General features: G+C 35.5%; 1 protein-coding gene across 1 annotated transcript in view; it reads left to right on the top strand.

Annotated features, from left to right (window-relative positions):
- Positions 1-22067, top strand: part of SP3 (Sp3 transcription factor) — an 82678-nt gene that overhangs the window by 25529 nt on the left and 35082 nt on the right. The window contains exon 6 of the mRNA XM_007458852.1: positions 2530-3889. Coding sequence (XP_007458914.1) covers positions 2530-3889 — 1360 coding nt within the window. The remainder of the gene's footprint in view (positions 1-2529; positions 3890-22067) is intronic.

The following is a 22067-nucleotide window of genomic DNA, read 5'->3' as shown; positions in this document are numbered from 1 at the left end:
AGGGAAAGATGACTTAAGCTTGTAATTTTTATACCAGGTAGAATTTGAAGAATGTAGGCTACTTTTAAAGTCTGGTGCTTCATTTTAACAGTTAAAGTTTGATAAGTTTAAATGTTTGTGTTTAAAAGATAGATCACTATTTTAGTTCAGGCCTGGGCATTTGTACTGGGTCCTACGGTTTCTCTCCCTTTATTGTCTTCAGCCTTTCAGTCTCCTTCACTAGGTCTTAGTTTATCTTTATAAAGCACAGATCTGATTGCGCCACTCACTTGCCTCAAAACCTTTTATAGCTTTCATTCACTATCTGTAGGATAAAGTCCAAACTCCTTAGTAGGATCTGTGAAACCATTTACTACAGGCCCTGATAAAAATGTCTAGTCCTGTTACTCTTTTCTATGAATATGAATGTTTTCTGGATCCTCTCTTGAGCTCCAAACTACACATTATTTTTTTAGAGTCTCTTAAAAGTCTGTGACTTTATTTCTATACCTTGTTAATGCCTGTATTTCTGCTTCCTAACTACACACAGTGAAATCTTAAATTTTATCCACAATTACTTAAAAATGTCTTATGTGAAATCTTTTTTTTTTTTCATTTTTCTGTGTTCCCCCAAAGTGTTCTGATTATATGCCTAGTGTACACCACTATTCACATAGTAGTAGCTTGTATGTGTATGTCTGCTTGGATAGATTGTGAACCACTTGAAGATGAGCTTGTATATCTCATGGGCTTACTCATCCTTATTTCATCTTGGCAGATAGGCTCAAATGTCTTGAATGGAGTCATTACACTGTGGTTCATCTATTGAAATATATACTCTTCAACTGTGTGTGTACATGAAAATCAGGTAGTGAGTCTCCTTAAGAAATTTTTAGGTTCATCTGGTTCTGCAATATTTGTATTAAATTTTGTGGAATGGTTTACGTTGAGAGAACAGTATTTGTCTTAACCTTTTTTTTTTTTTATGGTCACAAGACCCCCCTTTGAGAATATGAAGAAACTCTAGATACCATTGCCCCCACCCCCACCCCAGGCCCTCTATCAAAAAGTTGGTATGCTCTTTTAGAGGATTTAAAGATCCCTTGAATCCCAGGCATGGATCCTAGGTTGAGAATTCTGGGCTAGATATGCTCATGTTCTCATTGTCTAGTGATGTGTGGAGTTTTAGGAAATCATATACAGATCTAGAAGGAAATGGGTTAGGGATGGCATTATTTTGATGGTGATTAATTCATATAGGGTCTCATTCCCCACGTCTTTACCCCTGGTCTTAGTGGGAGACAAGTATGGTATAGTATTTAAGAGCCTGGCTTCTGCAGTTATACTGGCTTAGTTTTAAATCCTGTTTTGGCCATTTGATAGCTGTGTGATTTTGTCTGTCAGTTTTGTCATCTGTGATATGGGGATAGTCATAATACCTCATAGGATAGTTGTAAGCAACAGGTGATATAATCTTATAAATCCCTATCATGGTTCTTGGCATATAAAAGTGGTTTTTGGCATATAAAAGAACGGTTCAAATGTTAGATGTTACTGTTGTTATTCCTTAAAAAATTTACCCTTTGAATGTCAAATGTCAATGTCAAAAAAAAAAATTGACATTGATTTGTTGGGTTTTATTGCTTTCTACTTTGCTCCATTGGTATTTTTCTAGTCTTGTCTAATCCATAAAATATGGAGATGATATCTGAGATTCTAGCAGGTCACAGAATACAAAATGTATATGTCTAGCATTCTTCTGCAAACTTAGGTAGAAATAGTAGGTAAAGCAACAGTCTATATCCTCCAGCTTTTAGATTCTAGAAAAACCTTTCAGATGGGCTGACTTTGCAGTGGTGGTCACAGGGCAATAACCTTTCCTCATTAAAAGTTTTTAAGGTCTCGTATTTTTTTAGTAGTTCATGGGAAAAAGAATTTGATGGCTCACTAAAGGAATCGCCCTCACCCTAAGTTTACTCTGGAGTACCTTAATACATGCCATGAAAGAGTAGCTTTAATTGTTTGATTTAAGGTTGATAGCAGTAATATACAAATCTTAACTTTTTCTAACTCAGGGAACTGATGACTCTGCTCTGATATTTCTTTTTCGTATGCATATGTAATGTACCTGATTTAGTGGTATGTTTTTAGTGAGATTTATACCTTTTGAACTCTGTTCAGTGAGGTATGTTTGGCTTGAGCTGTCCGTAATCTTTTCTCTAGCTACTTTTACTTTTATTTATTTATTTTTAACTGTAGATCATAGGTGAGGGATTAGAAAATCAGTTGGTAGTCATAAAACAAATAATATTCTAATTGAACTTTTTTCCTGCTCAAATAGCATGGCTTATCTTTGCAGTAACTAACAAAATTGGAAATGATGATTATTGTACTTTATGTAGTACTTGTGTATTTGAGCTGTGTTATGTTACTAAGAGAACTTTTATTTTCAGGTGGTAGGGTTTATGTCAGTTTTTAGAGTTTTTTGAGGATTGGATTAAATGTACCACAAATACATATCACATAACATTTTTTGTTTTCTTTATCCAGGCAGGTGATTTGGCTTCTGCACAGTTAGGAGGAGCACCAAACCGATGGGAGGTTTTGTCAGCCACACCTACAACTATAAAAGATGAAGCTGGTAATCTAGTACAGATTCCAAGTGCTGCTACTTCCAGTGGGCAGTATGTCCTTCCCCTTCAGAATTTGCAGAATCAGCAAATATTTTCAGTTGCACCAGGATCAGATTCATCAAATGGTACAGTGTCCAATGTTCAGTATCAAGTAATACCACAGATTCAGTCATCAGATGGTCAGCAGGTTCAGATTGGTTTCACAGGCTCTTCAGATAATGGGGGTATAAATCAAGAAAGTGGTCAAATTCAGATCATTCCTGGCTCTAATCAAACCTTGCTTGCCTCTGGAACACCTTCTGCTAATATCCAGAATCTCATACCACAGACTGGTCAAGTCCAGGTTCAGGGAGTTGCAATTGGTGGTTCATCCTTTCCTGGCCAAACCCAAGTAGTTGCTAATGTGCCTCTTGGTCTTCCAGGAAATATTACCTTTGTACCAATCAATAGTGTCGATCTAGATTCTTTGGGACTCTCGGGCAGTTCTCAGACAATGACCGCAGGCATTAATGCTGATGGACATTTGATAAACACAGGACAAGCTATGGATAGTTCAGACAATTCAGAAAGGACTGGTGAGCGGGTTTCTCCTGATATTAATGAAACTAATACTGATACAGATTTATTTGTGCCAACATCCTCTTCATCACAGTTGCCTGTTACTATAGATAGTACAGGTATATTACAACAAAATACAAATAGCTTGACTACTACTAGTGGGCAAGTCCATTCTTCAGATCTTCAGGGAAATTATATCCAGTCGCCTGTTTCTGAAGAGACACAGGCTCAGAATATTCAGGTTTCTACAGCACAGCCTGTTGTACAACATCTACAACTTCAAGAGTCTCAGCAGCCAACCAGTCAAGCCCAAATTGTGCAAGGTATTACACCACAGACAATCCATGGTGTGCAAGCCAGTGGTCAGAATATATCACAACAGGCTTTGCAGAATCTTCAGTTGCAGCTGAATCCTGGAACCTTTTTAATTCAGGCACAGACAGTGACCCCTTCTGGACAGATAACTTGGCAAACATTTCAAGTACAAGGGGTTCAGAACTTGCAGAATTTGCAAATACAGAATACTGCTGCCCAACAAATAACTTTGACGCCTGTTCAGACACTCACGCTTGGTCAAGTTGCAGCAGGTGGAGCCTTGACTTCAACTCCAGTTAGTCTAAGCACTGGTCAGTTGCCAAATCTACAGACAGTTACAGTAAACTCTATAGATTCTACTGGTATACAACTACACCCCGGAGAGAATGCTGACAGTCCTGCAGGTGAGTTTTCCAAGTCATGTCATGCTATAGATAAGTTCAGTGAGGTGTTTATCAGTGTCTGGCTGTCTTTAAAGGTGATGATACGTTTCCCTGTGTCTGTGTGAAAAGTCAACACCAAAATGTGTTTCAATTTGTTCTTCATTGAAAGATTGTAGGTTTTGAAGTCAAAGATTCATTTCTCTGTTATGCCAATTACATTTGTTGTTTTTCGTCACTTAGTTTTGTACATTTTTTCACATCTGATTGGTACTCAAGCATCACAGAATTTTTATTTGGCATGTAAGGTGTCTTGGCTGTTCTTGGTGTGATGTAAATTAAATGTTCTATGCATTTTGTTTGGTCGGGCAGTCAGGTTGGTATAGTGAAAACATGGTACTGGGAGTAGGTACTGTTTATGCTGTCTCACCCATTAGCTAGCCTGTGTGGTTTTGGCTAAGTTACTTTTTCTCTTGCAAACTCAGTTTTCTCAGCATGTAAAATGCAGCTGTTGGCCTAGGTAACTATACCTAGGGTACCTTCTAGACCTAAAATTCTTCAGTTCTGTGATAGTTTATTCTTACAAGTGTGAAGTACTTAAACCTAGCTGTGTTAGATATGTTATTATTGATTGTATGGGTAGAAATTTCGGAAGTCTACTCTTTGTTGTGTAAGAATTAAGTAATACGTAATTATTTAATAATAAAAATATAAATCTCTTTTAAAAGATAGTATCCTCATTACCTTAGTGATGTTATTTATTTAGATAGTGTTTTATTGAATCCTTTGTTGTACACTAAATTCTTACTTTTACCCTTTTACTTCATTATTTGGGTTTTTGTGGAGATTGTGCTGTTATAACCTTCCACTGAGTCAGTGATTCTAAACTCTTAAATTGGGACACTTGGATTTAATTTTTTGAAGTAATGGTATTTTTTCTTTTGAGGAATTTGTGATATATACTTAGAAAATAGGAATTGTCTGTACTTAGAAAGCGTTTAATTGCATTTGAGCCTTCTGAAGCTATGGTTTAGAGCAGCATTCTCAAAGTGTGGTCTGTGGATCTCTGAGGATCCCTGAGACCCTGTCAGAGGTCCTTGATATGAAACTACTTTTCATAATAATAGTACAATTTATTTGCCTTTTTTCTTGTATAGACATTTTCACTGATGGTGGCTAAAACTGCTGTGTTTTAGCGCAAATCAAAGCTGTGATGCTAAACTGTACTAGTAGTTGTATTCTTTATGACCATCCACTTGTAGTTAAAGAAAAATGCTAGCTAGCTTCACTGAGCAATGACCTTGATGAACAAGTCAAAAGAGTTATTTTTACTAAACCTTGACCCTTGAATGCTGCATGTCCTTTTTAAAATAATAGCTTTATTGAAATATAATTCACATACTATAAAACTCGCCCTTTAAAGTATACAGTTTAGTGGTTTTTAATATAGGCACAGACTGGTGCACCCATCACCACTCTCTAATTTTAGAGCATTTTCAGCACCTCCCCCAAACCCCGTACCCATTAGCGGTCACTCCACATTCCCTGCCCCGTCCCCTGAGCCCACAGCAACCACTAATCTACTTTCTGTCTCTAGATTTGTCTATTATATGTTATCAGTGGAATCATACAGTATGTGGCTCTCTGTGTCTGACTTTTCATTTACCATAATATTTTTAGGGTTCATCTGTCTTGTAGCCTTTAACCGTACTTTGTTCTTTTTTGTGGTTGAATAATATTCCATTGTATGGATATACCACATTTTATTCATTTATCCATTGATGGACAGCATTTCCATTTTTTAGCTATTAAGAATAATGCTGCTATGAACGTTCGTGTACAGTTTTTTGGTGTGGACATGTTTTTGTTTCTTTTGGGTATATACTTAGCAGTGGAATTGCTGGGTTGTATGTTTAACATTTTGAGGAACTGCCAAACTGTTTTTCCAGAGTGACTGTACCATTTTACATTCTCACCAGCAAAAGGGTTCCGGTTTTTCTGTATCCCCACCAACATTTATCATTGTCCTCCTTTTTGATTTTAGATATACTAAGAATGGGTGTGAAGTGATATCTCACTGTGTTTCTGATTTGTAGTTCCTGCTGCATGTCTTTGTAATACTCTTTATGACAAAATGGGAAGTATACTTTAATAAAGCACTTCTGCTGCATACCAAAATAAAATGATTATCTTTGAAAAAATATATATTGTTTTCAATTGAACAATTGTATGAGTTGCAAGCTGAACTATTAGCTAAATAGCTGTGCTATTTTTTGGAAACACATTTTACTTGAAAGACTGAAAAACTATGGTTATTGAGAGACTCATGTACTTAAGTGACAGATATTTTCTAAAAAATATAATGAATTAAGTGAGCCTGTCCCTAAAAGGAAAAAAACTTGACTGTTTGCTACCAATGATAAAAATTTGGGCTTTCCAGTGAAAATTAGAATTTTGGAAAACTTGAATCTACTACTATGAACTTGGTAACTTGTTAATAATTACATACTTTTATGATGAAATGGACAGTGATATTAATATTAATAAATAGCATTTTGGGGGATACTGTATTATAATGAAATATGCCATCATTTGGAAGATCTTTATGATGACTGAGTGAACCAGTAGTTTTCAGATGATCAACTCATGTTACAAAATCCTGCATGGGTAAAAGATCCATCCGTTCAGAGTTCAAGATAGGCCAGCAATAAGCATGTGGAAAGTTTACCAGTATAGTTTCAGATTCTGCATTACAACTGACCTTTAAGAAATTTAGCACTTGTCAGATTTGGTATAGTATCCAAGGAGAATAACCACAATTGGCTGAAAGACTATCAGATTACTTCTTTTTCCAGCCACATATCTTTGTGAAACTAGATATTCTTCATATGCTTCAGCCCAAACCACGTATTGCAACACACTGCAAAAGCAAATATGAAACTCCAGTTGTCTTCCTTTAACCTAGATATTAAAGAGATTTGCAAAAATGTGAAACATGACCTCTCTCCTCATTAAACTTTTAATGTATGTTTTTGGAAAATAGTTGTTTTTCATAAAATCTTAATTTTTGTTAACATTTAATGGATTTATTGTTTTCAAATGAATTAAAACATTTAAAATTTCTCTTCTAATTCCTAATACAGTAAATATCAAAATAAATACCGTACATTAACAAAAGCTTTTTGGGGACCTCAGTAATATTTAAGAGTTTAGAAGGAGTCCTGAGACCAAAAAGTTTGAGAATACTGGTAGATGACAGACTTCTGAAGACAAAGGAGATAGTTTTTAGAAACCAGTTTAAAGCTTCCACAAAGTTAAAGTTATGGAGGTCTATACATGTTAGAAAAACACCTCTAGAGAATTTATTTGTAGTTTTGTGGATTTATGTTGGTCATGAAATTAGACTGATACAAAGCACTAAGTGCTCAGTACAATAATTTATTTCCAAAATGCTATCAAAATAGCAAGTGTTTGAATTAAATACAAAATCGAATTTTTAAGATGATTTAGTTTATTGTATGTTGGCAAGGAAGGGTAAAATAAGCACTCCAGAAGGCCGTTAAATTTGAATATTTTTCCGAATTTTAAAGGAATGGGGAAAGAACTTGAGAAAATAAGAAAGAGAATCAGAATTAAAATGCTGCATGGTACGTAGCATATTTAGAAATAAAAACCAGGAAGTTGTAATTTGGGGATAATTTGGTAATAGGGAAACTATCCTTTGGTGTACTGCCTTTTTAATTGGCAAGAAGGAAGCAATTATCTTAGGATGTGTTTTCTTACATGAAAAATCAGTAAAAAAAACTTTATCGGTGTTAGAGCATAGTATGCACAGATGAACTGCTTAAAATTTTGACACCATTGGTTTGCATTTTGCTTTTTTGTGAGTATGGAAACAATGTAACACATTTCCCAAATAAATGAGACCACACCGTTTTTTTTTTACCAGGACTCTGCAGTTTCTTTGACCTTTTTTCTAAGCTCCCCTTTCACAAAAATGACCTCTATTCCAACCTGTTGTAAGAAGTGAATCTGATTCAGGGTCTCTCCTCATGAGGGGTATGTTTAGTGCCTCTTATCCCTTAGAAACCAAACCCCATCTTCCTTGGAACATAGAGCTCATTGGGCCCCAAGCTGCAACCCCACTCACTCCCTTTATTTCTTTTCCTTGCCCACTGAGAAATGCATGCTGTTTTTGAAATTTAATTTTTACTCTGTCTACCATTTGCTGTGTATTTGAAGCTAGGCGATCTTTCTGACATCTTTTCAAGTGAGAAAATTTCTCCCAAATTCAAGCCAAGACTTACCCAGTTTCTCAAATTTTAGTTCTCTACCCGATTTTGGCTTATCCTCTAAGATTGGGTATATTTAAAGCTTGGTGTCTTGCACGTTTTAAAATATTGTCATAACTATACTGCGTGTACAGTTTTTTTTATCCTACTTAATTTTTAGTTACTTTTTTTGGTAGGGTGACCATACCTGTTAAGTATTTAGGTCAGGAATTATATTCTATTTAATTATCTATTAATATAGTTAAAAAGACCCCACATGAGAAAGAGGTAAGAGTCAAATTCACTGCCTAAAACCAGGGCCTGGACTAGGATTCCTTTTTGTAGAGGCGAGCTTTAAAAAAAAAAAAAAAAAGGTTTGTCGCTGTCTGTTACTCTGAGGTACAGCTTAAATGAGGCTGTACACTTACAGAAATGAGAAGAGGACATGGGGAAATAGGAGGACATCAACAATCTTGTGATCAGATTCTGAACCAGTCTGAACCATTGAGCGATTAACTTGGTGTCTAGATTTATGACATCTCCAGTATTAGCTCTGAAGCCAATAAAAGACCTAGGTCTACGTTAGGGCCAGAGAGACTTGGTGGAAACACTTGGAAAAATGCCAGGCATGGAGGTATAATGCAGACAGAAAAATTATACTCAGTATAAGCCTGAAAACCAAAATTTCAAAATACATGATGAAGGGAAAATCTATGGAAGATAGCCAATAAAATTAACAATCAAGAGATGAATTCATGTCCAATTAAAGAAAGATAAGTTAAAAATCTGTGAAAGACTTTAAAATCAGTATGTTTATACCTGTCAGTGAGATAAAAGGAAGCTCTAGCACCTTTAGAAAAGAAGTTGTGAAACAAAAAAGGTAGATGTGTAAAAGAAACAACCAGAAATCCTAGAAAGGAGAAGCATATTTCATTGATTCAAAGGCACGAATTGTTTAACACTTTAAAATTTCTTCTGAGATCTGAGTATATCTTACCGACCATGGCATGTCAGTGTTTAATTTACAGTGCTTTTTCTTTTTTTACTGGTAGTGGTATGTCTTGATAGCATTGTTTAGATGAAATAGAAAAATTTGGTGGGACAAACAGGAGAACCTTTAGGCTGGACATAGAAAAAAATGAGTGAATAGTAATATACTGAGAAATTTACCCAGAATATAGTTTAGAGATAATGAACAGGTAGAGACTTGAAAGATTGAGAGTCACCAACATAAGATTTTCAGAAAAAGAGAATAGAGTGAATGGCAAGAGAAGCAGTGTTGGATGAGATAATGGCTGATAATTTTCTGGTGTTGGAGATATATAGTTTACAGATGAAAATTTTGCTTCAAGTATTAAGAAAGATAAACAAAAATAAGTCCACCCCTGTCTTAAACTAAAATTTTGGAGAAAGATAATCTTAAATTTTAACAGAAAAGTCAGATTGCTAACAAAGAAATTACAGACCTACAAACTTCTCATCAGCCACACACATACCAGAAGATCATGTAGTAGTATCTTTATAGCACTGAGAGAAAATAACCAGCAGGCAAGAATTCTGTATGCAATTAAAAATCCTACTTAAGAGTTAGAATATAATGAAGATGTTTAAAATAATCAAGGACTGAAAGTTTATTATTCAAAGACCCTTATGAAACTAACTACTGAAGTGTTAAGTAGAAAAATGGATCCAGAGGAAATGAGGACATAGTAGTGATTAACAGTGGGTAAAAAATTAATAGTTTAACTGACCGTAAAACACTAGTAACTTTAAGTTACAGAAAATTTCAGAGATACACCAAAGCAGATAAATGTATGATGAATCTTAAGGTAACCACCTCGCAGCTTCAACAGTTAGCAACATTCTGCCGTTCTTCTTTCCTCTTTTCCCACTGTTTGAAATTTTACTCTTGATGGAGTATTTTAAAGTAAATTCCAGAGAGTGTATAACTTTACCCAGTAATACTAATGGAGTGATTTGCACGGTGTGGTCTAGGAGTCCCAGACCCTTTTCATAGGGGTCTGTGAGGTCCAAGTTATTTTCATAATAATACCAAGATGCTATTTGCTTATTTCATTTTTGCCTCACAAGTGGTGTACAGTGGAGTTTTTCAGAGGCTCTATGATATGTGATAACACAGCAGATTGAACACAGAAGCAGATATAAAGATCTAGCTGTTGTTTTTTTTTAAATTGAAGTATTGTTGATTTACAATGTTGTGTTAGTTTCAGGTGTACAGCAAAGCAGTAAAGTTATATATATGTATATATCTATTCTTTTTCAGATTTTTTTCCATTATAGGTTATTATAAGATACTGAATATAGTTCTCTGCTGTACAGTAGGTCTTTGTTATCTGTTTTATATAGAGTAGTGTGTATCTGTTAATTCCAAACTCCTAATTTATTCCTTCCCTCTCCTTTCCCATTTTGTAACCATAAGTTTGTTTTCTATGTCTGTGATTATATTTCTGTTTTGTAAATAAGTTAATTTGTATCAGTGATAGCATATATTTGTCTGTCTGACTTATTTTACTTAGTATGATCTAGCTATTTTCTAAGAAGCCAGATATTAAAGATATTTGCAAAAAGTCAAACTATTCTAATTTTTAAAAATATATATTTTTCATAAGAAGATGTTACTTATGTTAACATTTATGAGTTTGTTACTTTGAAATTAATAAATCAACCTTTAAAATGTTCCCAGTTGTGATTCCTAGTATGGGAAATATTGATATATAAGCAGAGGACAATTGAAATCTTCAAATTTTTTAAAAATGGATTTTTTTCAGTTTTTTTTAACAACATAATTTACATACAGTAAAATTCCTTCTAAAATTTTAGTGCACCATTCTGCACTTTCAGTAACTGAACACAGTTTTATAATCACCACCATAATTAAGATATAGTATCATTTTACCACCTCTCTCCATTCCCATATGCCACTTCATAGTCAGCCATTCTCCTTTACCCTTGTTCTCTGGCAAATAGGTGTTACTCACATAAACAAAAACTCGTTGAAGTCCTCAGTAATTTTTAAAACTTAAAGTGATTCTGATATCAAGAAGTTTGAAAACTGCTGCGCTAATGAATAAGGATTTTAAGAAACATAACCAAAGTACCATTATTTACAATACCCTAAATTTATAGTTATCCTTTAATATTATTTAATAGCCTTGTAATGTTTAGTTTTCCCCAAATGATTAAAAAATACCTTTTTAGAATTGATCAAGTTAGGATTCAAACAAGCACTGTGTCTTTTATTGGTTCATGTGCCTCCAAGTCTCAGCTTTTCAAATAATGGTTTTAGCAGCTTTTCATTGTTATAACTTGGATTCATTATTTCATTAAGATTTGCAAAATGGTGATTTTTCTAATTTTCTCAGTCCTTTTGTGTTAAGCTGTGATTTTTTTCTGAAAAGATCCTTCCCTTGTTAGCTATTTGGTTACCCCCGAAGCACAGTTTGTACAAGAAAGGCAGAATAAGCTATTAAATCCATTCCTTTTATTTATCTGTTTTCAGAATGAGTTGGTGTCTTAGCTGCCATCAGAGGTTCTCTCTCTCTCTTTTTTTTGTTTCCTTTGGTGTATCATGGTGAACTCATTTTTATTAGTCGTATTTTAATACATGGTATTCATTATTCTTGGAAATTAATATTTATATTGTTAAGAAATGGAATACTAAGCCTAAAAAAGAAATAGCGGTGTGGGACTTGTGGGGATTGGTTCCTGGGTAGAGGTTCTTGTCATTTTTAGGAGGATCAGCTTTATAGAAAATAGTTTTAGCCATTTTACATCAATTTATAATTTGGATATAAGTAATTAAGAGAACAAAAGTACGATTTTATATATATATATATTTTTTTTAATTAAGACTTTTTTTTAGAGCAGTTTTAGGTTTACAGAAACATTGAAGAGAAGGTACAGAGATTTTCCATCTACCTTCTGCCCCTACACATGGATAGCGTCCCCCATCATGACGTCTCTCACCATAGTGATACATTTGTTAAAACTGATGAACCTACGTTAATACATCATAATTACACAAAGTCCATAATTTACATAATGGTTCACTCTTGGTGTTGCACATTCTTTGAGTTTGGACAAATGTATAATAACATATCCATCATTATGGTATTGTAAGAGTATTTTTACTACCCTGGAGACCCTCTGTGTTCTGTCTATTCCAAAAGTGCAATTTTTAACTTCTAAACTGGGGCAGGAGGTAGAAAATTATCAATCCAACAGAAGATAGGAAAGGAGAAGTATAGCAAAGAAAAAGACTAATATCAGATGTAGAAATTCAGGACAGTCCTGAGAAGAAAAAAAAAATTAGTAATCCTACAACCAATAAAGTTGGTAAATTACCTGTATAATCTTCTGGTCTTTTTTTTTGTGCATATTGCATACTGTGTCTTTACACTTTGGGGTCACTTTAAAATTGAGGTCATATACACAACTTAATCTTTTTTTCCCCAAATAATACATTGTGTACATTTCCCAGATCATTAGTTTTCCACAACATGCTTATCTAGTTTCATTACTAAGTATTTTGGTGCGGATATTTCATGATTTAACTAATCCTCTCTTGTTAGGTGTTTAGGTTATTTTTCATATTTTTCCCGTTACATAGAAATCTTTGCTCACACTTCAGATTATTTCCTTATGCAGAAGAATTTAAGGCTTTTATATATACTGCAGAAACGCTCTTTCACCCCCATTGTATGCGAGGATGGGGTTTTTTGTACTGGGATGCCATTTTATCAAATGGCAGAGTTTTGGGGTGGTAAAAATAGACTCTAATACATCCATTTATTATTGGGGAACTTGAACATTTTTGCATGTTTATTGTCTATTTGTGTTTGGTCATTATCCTTTCATGTTTTTTGCTTGTTTTTCCCTCACTACTGATTTGTAAGACATTTTTAAAAGACATCTTTATGTTAAGGACATTAGTCTTTTGTCACGCACCACAGATATTTTCTCCATTTGTTTGCCATTAAGTTTGTTTAGTGGTGAGTTTTAGTACATGTAAGTTCTTAACTAGACTTTTTTTGAGTAAAATAATTTAGAAACTTTGAACCATAGTTTTTGAACTCAGTTTGTATTGATTTACAGGTCATCTGATGCAATTCAACAATTTGTGCAAGAAGTTGGGAATTTCAAATTATAATACCTATGCCTAGAAAAATATCTAGAGTACACTCTGTGTCTTTTAAAATAAATCATTTTAATGTATGTTTTTGGTCACACTTGTTATTTTCTTAGTATCCTATGGAAAATTAGTGTTCACAGATCCATGAGTAATCCCTTGACAGTGATACTTCTAGAGGTCTCAAATATCTTAGGTATAATATTCAATAGTAGTATTATTATATGGTATATATAGTAACATTGGAATATATAATAACAGTATTATGTATCTCTGTTATTTAAACCATGGAATCTTAGAGAGGTCAACTAGTTTAACTCACCAGATGCATCTTCAACAAATGGCTGCTTGGTGTCTGTTTTCAAATACATTTCTCTTTGTTTTCTGAAATAGTATATTTAATTTATGATTAAACAAATTTACCTCATAATGTAATAGTAATGCAGATTAGAATTCTTGATGGACACAACAGAGAATGGAAAGCACATAATTAATGTGTGGTTTTCAGTAGTATGCCTTCTTTGATACATTGTTCTGTAGTTCCATATTATTTTTAATTAGGAGAATAACTTTATTAAAGCTAGTCTTTAAACTACTTTGTCCATTTTAGTGGTTCTTGGGGACAGATTTTGTATCCAACTTTATTTTTTGTGAGGGTACTTGACATGTGACACTTCATAAATCTCATAAATTCTCCTCTGATGAATGGTACCATCATCTTGCCGGCAACTCAGATTAGGGAAGTCAGTCATCATTCATTCAGTCCACAAATATTTGAGTCTATACTACAGTTTTCCAGGTAATGTTTTTTAGGTTCTTTGCAACAGTAAGAGAAAAAGTCCCCACTCTCATAAATTTTGTGTTTTAGTGGATGAAGACAAATAAGCAAACACGGTAATTTTACATGACTAGTGTTTGAAGAGAATAAAATTAGGGTTATGGAATAGTAGGGAATATGGAAAACCATGGAGCTTGGTTGTTATTTTAGGTAGGGTGGTTAGGAAATAACCTTATAACGAGGTGAAAAAGAAGTTCAGATCTGATCATTGAGGAGCCTGTCTTATTGACATCTGGAGGAAAAGTAATGAGCAAAGGTGGCTGGGATTTAGTGAATGGGTAGAGTCAGAATATGAGATTGGGAGTAGGCAGGGATAATAAAAGCCATGGTAAGGAACTTGGGTTTTTTTTTTTTTTTTAATATGAAAACATTGGAAGGTTCTTATGTTTTAAGAAGATCAGTCTGGCAGATCCCTGTGGCAGGTGGTGATGGGGGTTGGGGGTTGGAATAACAAGAGTAAGGATAAAGCTAGTGCAGTAATACAGGCAAAAGGAGATAGTGAGTCTGGCTAGGCCTAGTAGTAAGGAAAGCCTGGAGAATGGAGGGGTGAAGGGAGAAGTAAGACTTGTGGCTTTGTTAAATTTGAAATGTCTATTAGATAGCCAAGTGGATGGTTCAAGTAAACAGTTGTATATCAGAATCTGGAGCTCAGGTCGAGCAAGAGATAAAATTTTGGGAGGCTTTAATGTAGATAGAAGTGACCAGAAGAAAAAATTTGGGTCATAGCTTTTTTGGCTGTATGGTAGAATCTCACAGGGAACTTATTTGTTTCTTTGTTTCAATTTAATTTTTGAATTTTATTCAATTTTTTATATAGCAGGTTCTTACTAGTTATCTGTTTTATACATATTAGTATATATATGTCAATCCCAGTCTCCCAATTCATACCACCACCACCACCACCACAACCACCCCCCACCACTTTCCCCCCTTGGTGTCCATACGTTTGTTCTCTACATCAGTATCTCTATTTTGCCTTGCAAACCGGTTCATCTGTACCATTTTTCTAGGTTCCACATATATGTATTAATATGATATTCGTTTTTCTGATTTATTTCACTCTGTATGACAGTCTCTAGATCCATCCACGTCTCTACAAATGACCCAGTTTCATTCCTTTTTATGGCTGAGTAATGTTCCATTGTATATATGTACCATATCTTCTTTTTTTTTTCTTCTTTTTCTGTGGTACGTGGGCCTCTCACTGTTGTGGCCTCTCTTGTTGCAGAGCGCAGGCTTAGGACACGCAGGCTCAGCGGCCATGGCTCATGGGCCCAGCCGCTCCGCGGCATGTGGGATTATCCTGGACCAGGGCACAAACCCGTGTCCCCTGCATCGGCAGGCGGACTCTCAACCACTGTGCCACCAGGGAAGCCCGCACATCTTCTTTATCCATTCGTCTGTCGATGGGCATTTAGGTTGCTTCCATGACCTGGCTGTTGTAAATAGTGCTCTAATGAACATTGGGGGTGCATGTGTCTTTTTGAATTATGGTTTTCTCTGGGTATATGCCCAGTAGTGGGATTGCTGGATCATATGGTAATTCTATTTTTAATTTTTTAAGGAACCTCCATACTGTTCTCCATAGTGGCTGTATCAATTTACGTTCCCACCAACAGCGCAAGAGGGTTCCCTTTTCTCCACACCGTCTCCAGCATTTGTTGTTTGTAGATTTTCTGATGATGCCCATTCTAACTGGTGTGAGGTGATACCTCATTGTAGTTTTGATTTGCATTTCTCTAATAACTAGTGATGTTGAGTAGCTTTTCATGTGCTTCTTGGCCATCTGTATGTCTTCTTTGGAGAAATGTCTATTTAGGTGTTCTGCCCATTTTTGGATTGGGTTTTTTTTTTTAATATTGAGCTGCATGAGCTCTTTATATATTTTGGAGATTAATCCTTTGTCCATTGATTCGTTTGCAAATATTTTCTCCCATTTTGAGGGTTGTCTTTTTGTCTTGTTTATGGTTTCCTTTGCTGTACAAAGGCTTTGAAGTTTCATTAGGTCCCCTTTGTTTATTTTTGTTTTTATTTCCATTACTCTAGGAGGTGGATCAAAAAAGATCTTGCTGTGATTTATGTCAAAGAGTGTTCTTCCTATGTTTTCCTCTAAGAGTTTTATAGTGTCCAGTCTTACATTTAGGTCTCGAATCCATTTTGAGTTTCTTTTTGTGTATGGTGTTAGGGAGTGTTCTAATTTCATTCTTTTACATGTAGCTGTCCAGTTTTCCCAGCACCACTTATTGAAGAGACTGTCTTTTCTCCATTGTATATCCTTGCCTCCTTTGTCATAGATTAGTTGACCATAGGTGTGTGGGTTTATCTCTGGGCTTTCTATCCTGTTCCATTGATCTATATTTCTGTTTTTGTGCCAGTACCATATTGTCTTGATTACTGTAGCTTTGTAGTATAGTCTGAAGTCAGGGAGTCTGATTCCTCCAGCTCCGTTTTTTTCCCTCAAGACTGCTTTGGCTATTCGGGGTCTTTTGTGTCTCCATACAAATTTTAAGATTTTTTGTTCTAGTTCTGTAAAAAATGCCATTGGTAATTTGATAGGGATTGCATTGAATCTGTAGATTGCTTTGGGTAGTATAGTCATTTTCACAATATTGATTCTTCCAATCCAAGAACATGGTATATCTCTCCATCTGTTGGTATCATCTTTAATTTCTTTCATCAGTGTCTTATAGTTTTCTGCATACAGGTCTTTTGTCTCCCTAGGTAGGTTTATTCCTAGGTATTTTATTCTTTTTGTTGCAATGGTAAATGGGAATGTTTCCTTAATTTCTCTTTCAGATTTTTCATCATTCGTGTATAAATGCAAGAGATTTCTGTGCATTAATTTTGTGTCCTGCAACTTTACCAAATTCATTGACTAGCTGTAGTAGTTTTCTGGTGGTATCTTTAGGATTCTCTATGTATGGTATCATGTTGTCTGCAAACAGTGACAGTTTTACTTCTTCTTTTCCAATTTATATTCGTTTTCTTTTTCTTCTTCGATTGCCGTGGCTAGGACTTGCAAAACTGTGTTGAATAATAGTGGTGAGAGTGGACATCCTTGTCTTGTTCCTGATCTCTGAGGAAGTGCTTTCAGTTTTTCACCATTGAGAATGATGTTTGCTGTAGGTTTGTCGTATATGGCCTTTATTATGTTGAGGTAGTTCCCTTTCTTTTTTTTTTTTTTTTTGCGGTACGCGGGCCTCTCACTGTTGTGGCCTCTCCCATTGCGGAGCACAGGCTCCGGATGCGCAGGCTCAGTGGCCATGGCTCACGGGCCCAGCCGCTCCGCGGCATGTAGGATCTTCACGGACCGGGGCATGAACCCCTGTCCTCTGCATCGGCAGGCGGACTCTCAACCACTGCGCCACCAGGGAAGCCCGAGGTAGGTTCCCTCTATGCCCACTTTCTGTAGAGTTTTTATCATAAATGGGTGTTGAATTTTGTTAAAAGCTTTTTCTGCATCTATTGAGATGATCATATGGTTTTCATTCTTCAGTTTGTTAATATGGTGTATCACATTGATTGATTTGCGTGTATTGAAGAATCCTTGCATCCCTGGGATAAATCCCACTTGATCATGGTGTATGATCCTTTTACTGTGTTGTTGGATTCTGTTTGCTAGTATTTCGTTGAGGATTTTTGCATCTATATTCATCAGTGATATTGGTCTGTAATTTTATTTCTTTGTAGTATCTTCCTCTGGTTTTGGTATCAGGGTGATTTGATGGTGACCTCATAGAATGAGTTTGGGAGTGTTCCTTCCTCTGAATTTTTTGGAAGAGTTTGAGAAAGATGGGTGTTAGCTCTTCTCTAAATGTTTGATAGAATTCACCTGTGAAGCCGTCTGGTACTGGACTTTTGTTTGTTGGAAGATTTTTAATCACTGTTTCAATTTCATTACTTGTGATTGGTCTGTTTATATTTTCTATTTCTTCCTGGTTCAGTGTTAGAAAGTTATACCTTTCTACAAATCTGTCCATTTCTGCCAGGTTGTCCATTTTATTGGCATAGAGTTGCTTGTAGTAGTCTCTTAGGATGCTTTGTATTTCTGCTGTGTCTGTTGTAACTCCTCTTTTTTCACTTCTAATTTTATTGATTTGAGTCCTCTCCCTCATTTTCTTGATGAATCTGGCTAATGGTTTATCAATTTTGTTTACCTTCTCAAAGAACCAGATTTTAGTTTTAGTGATCTTTGTTATTTTCTTTGTTTCGAATTCATTTATTTGTGCTCTGATCTTTATGATTTCTTTCCTTCTGCTAACTTCAGCGTGTTTTTGTTCTTCTTTCTCTAGTTCCTTTAGGTGTAAGGTTAGATTGTATATTTGAGAATTTTTTTTCTTGAGGTAGGCTTGTATAGCTATAAATTTCCCTCTTAGAACTGCTTTTGCTGCATCCTGTACGTTTTGGATCGTTGTGTTTTCATTGTCATTTGTCTCTGGGTATTTTTTGATCTCCTCTTTGATTTCTTCAGTGATCTCTTGGGTATTTAGTAACATATTGTTTAGCCTCCATGTGTTTGTGGTTTTTACGTTTTGTTTTTTTCCCCCCTGTAATTCATTTCTAATCTCACAGAGTTGTGGTCAGAAAAGATGCTTGATATGACTTCAGTTTTCTTAAATTTACTGAGGCTTGATTTGTGACCCAAGATGTGATCTATCCTGGAGAATGTTCTGTGCGCACTTGAGAAGTGTAACCTGCTGTTTTTGGATGGAATGTCCTATAAATACCAATTAGGTCTATTTGGTCTGTTGTGTCATTTAAAGCTTGTGTTTCCTTATTTATTTTCATTTTGGATGATCTGTCCATTGATGTAAGTGAGGTGTTAAAGTCCCCCACTATTACTATGTTACTGTTGATTTCCTCTTTTATAGCTGTTAGCAAGTTGCCTTATATATTGAGGTGCTCCTATGTTGGGTGCATATATATTTATAATTGTTATATTTTTTTCTTGGATTGATCCCTTGATTATTATGTAGCATCCATCCTTGTCTCTTATAACATTCTTTATTTTAAAGTCTATTTTATCTAATATATGAGTATTGCTACTCCAGCTTTCTTTTGATTTCCATTTGCATGGAATATCTTTTTCCATCCCCTCACTTTCAGTCTGTATGTGTCCCTAGGTCTGAAGTGGGTGTCTTGTAGACAGCATATATATGGGTCTTGTTTTTGTATTTATTCAGTGACCCTGTATCTTTTGGTTGGAGCATTTAATCCATTCACGTTTAAGGTAATTATCAATATGTATGTTCCTATGACCATTTTCTTAATTGTTTTGGGTTTGTTTATGTAGGTCCTTTTCTTCTCTTGTGTTTTCCACTTAGAGAAGTTCCTTTAGCATTTGTTGTAGAGCTGGTTTGGCGGTGCTGAATTCTCTTAGCTTTTGCTTGTCTGTAAAAGTTTTGATTTCTCCATCAAATCTGAATGAGATTCTTCCTGGGTAGAGTAATTTTGGTTGTAGGTTCTTCCCTTTCATCACTTCAAATATATCATGCCATTCCCTTCTGGCTTGTAGAGTTTTTGTTGAGAAATCAGCTCTTAACCTTATAGGAGTTCCCTTGTATGTTATTTGTCATTTTTCCCTTGCTGCTTTCAATATTATTCTTTGTCTTTAATTTTTATTGATTTGATTACCATGTGTCTTGGCTTGTTTCTCCTTGGGTTTATCCTGCCTTGGACTCTCTGTACTTCCTGGACTTGGGTGGGTTTTTCCTTTCCCATGTTAGGGAAGTTTTCGACTATAATCTCTTCATATATTTTCTCTGGTCCTTTATCTCTCTCTTCTCCTTCTGGGACCCCTGCGATGCAAATGTTGTTGCGTTTAATGTTGTCCCAGAGGTCTCTTAAGCTGTCTTTATTTCTTTTCATCCTTTTTCCTTTATTCTGTTCTGCAGCAGTGAATTCCACCATTCTGTCTTCCAGGTCATTTATCCGTTCTTCTGCCTCAGTTATTCTGCTATTGATTCCTTCTAGTGTATTTTTCATTTCAGTTGTCGTATTGTTCATTGCTGTTTGTTTGTTCTTTAATTCTTCTAGGTGTTTTTTCTTTAATTCTTCTAGGTCCTTGTTAAACATTTCTTGCGTCTTCTTAGTCTTTGCCTCCATTCTTTTTCCGAGGTCCTGGATCATCTTCAGTATCATTCTAAATTCTTTTTCTGGAAGGTTACTTATCTCCATTTAGTTTTTCTGGGGTTTTATGTGTTGTTCCTTCATCTGGTACATAATCCTCTGGCTTTTCATTTTGTCTGTGTTTCTGTGAATGTGGTTTTCCTTCCACAGGCTGCAGAATTGTAGTTCTTGCTTCTGCTGTCTGCTCTCTCTCACAGCGAACTTTTTTAAAATGCCAACAGTTTGTGTTGAGCATCCTCCCAATTCTAATTTAATTGCTGCGTTAGGCCTAGGAAAGATGTATTTTAAAAGCCCCCAAGAGATTTTGAAGTGCAACTGGTTTGAAAATTAGTAACTTAATACAGAAAGAATATAGATAAAGAAGAGATTGGAAAGTAGTATCTTGAGCCTCAGATTATTTTCCTTGATTTTTCAAATGCAGTGTCTAGCACAGAATCAGAGGTAGTTGGGCGTATGAGGAGATGACATGCCATGAGTGAGAACCAGCAGAAACATCAGACAATAGAAGTAAGACTTACTGGGACTTTATATACCACATATGGATTTAAACAATTGTTTTACTATGGTCTGGAAGGAAAAAGCCAAGGTTGAAAATTTTTAATAGAGAGTTGGGGATTGTTATGAAAATGACATGGCAGATTTGAAAAAGAACCAAATACAAATTCAGGAACTGAGACTTAAAATGACCAAAATTGAGGGAAATCCTTGGCTGAATCTGAGGACATTTTCAACATTTAGAGGGCAAGAAGTAGAGGAGCAACCAGTAAAGGAAATGGAAGGCGCTTCCAGCAGAGAGGAATATCCTGGAAGCCAAGTGAATGAACCACTTAAAGGAAGAGTTCTTAACTTTTCAGATATTGTGGAGGGTACATAAGATGGTAAAGAATGGGAAGCCGGTTGTTGTGGTTTCAGTGGAGTGTTGGGGAGAAAAGTCTGAATAGAGTGATTTAAAAGGAGATGAAGGGAAGAGGGAGTAGCGACAGTAATTACAGACAAATAATTTAAGGGTTTTTTTCTGTTAAGAAGAGGAATGTTGAAATAAGACATGGTAGTTGGAGGTAAGCTTGAGGTCAGGGTGGGTTTTTCTGGGAATGTCTCAAAAAAAAAGGAAGACATTGATGATGCAGGAAGAAGGTATAATAGAGGAAGGTTATTAAGAAGGCAAGCAAGATGAAATACAGGACACAGGTATATAGAGGTTGGCCACAGAGAAGAGTGGGAATAATCATGTTTTAATGGGAAGGGCATGGGATAGGGCTTTGCAGATACAGATGTGTTGGTAGGAAGATAAGGTCATTCTTGTCAGATTGCTTCTAATTTCCTTTTGTTATAAGAAGCTGAGATGGGTGAGGAGGACAGGTTTTAGAAATTTAAGAAGGAAAAAGGCATGAAATGGTCATCTGAGACAATTGCAAAGTGAAATTATTGGTGAGACAATTGCATTTGTTACGGGGTGCTCAGTTGAATAGTTAGTACAATTGTGTTTTTTCTCCAGTTACCTTTAGTTGCTTGCATGCAGGTGCAGGGTTAACTCTTTTTTGTTTCCTGGTAGAAAGTTCCGGGTCCTTTTGGTTTTATCTCTGCCATGTTTTTGTGATCTGTTCTTCCTGTCCATTCTCATTTTATTAGTCTGGCTTTTACTGTTCTCCTAGGCTGTTAAAATAATTTGTTTTCCATGCCTCTAATCTTTCCTCTTTATAGTGCATTTAAAATTTTTTCGAAAAATTTTTTCTTGAATAATAAGTAATACCTGCACAAGGCATACATTCATAAAATATATTAAAGGGTAATCATTAAAGAGTTAGTCTCTTTCCC

This window comes from Lipotes vexillifer, unplaced genomic scaffold, assembly GCF_000442215.2.
Source record: "Lipotes vexillifer unplaced genomic scaffold, Lipotes_vexillifer_v1.1 scaffold1306, whole genome shotgun sequence".
Lineage (NCBI taxonomy): Eukaryota > Metazoa > Chordata > Mammalia > Artiodactyla > Lipotidae > Lipotes > Lipotes vexillifer.
This window is presented reverse-complemented; position numbering and strand designations above follow the sequence as displayed.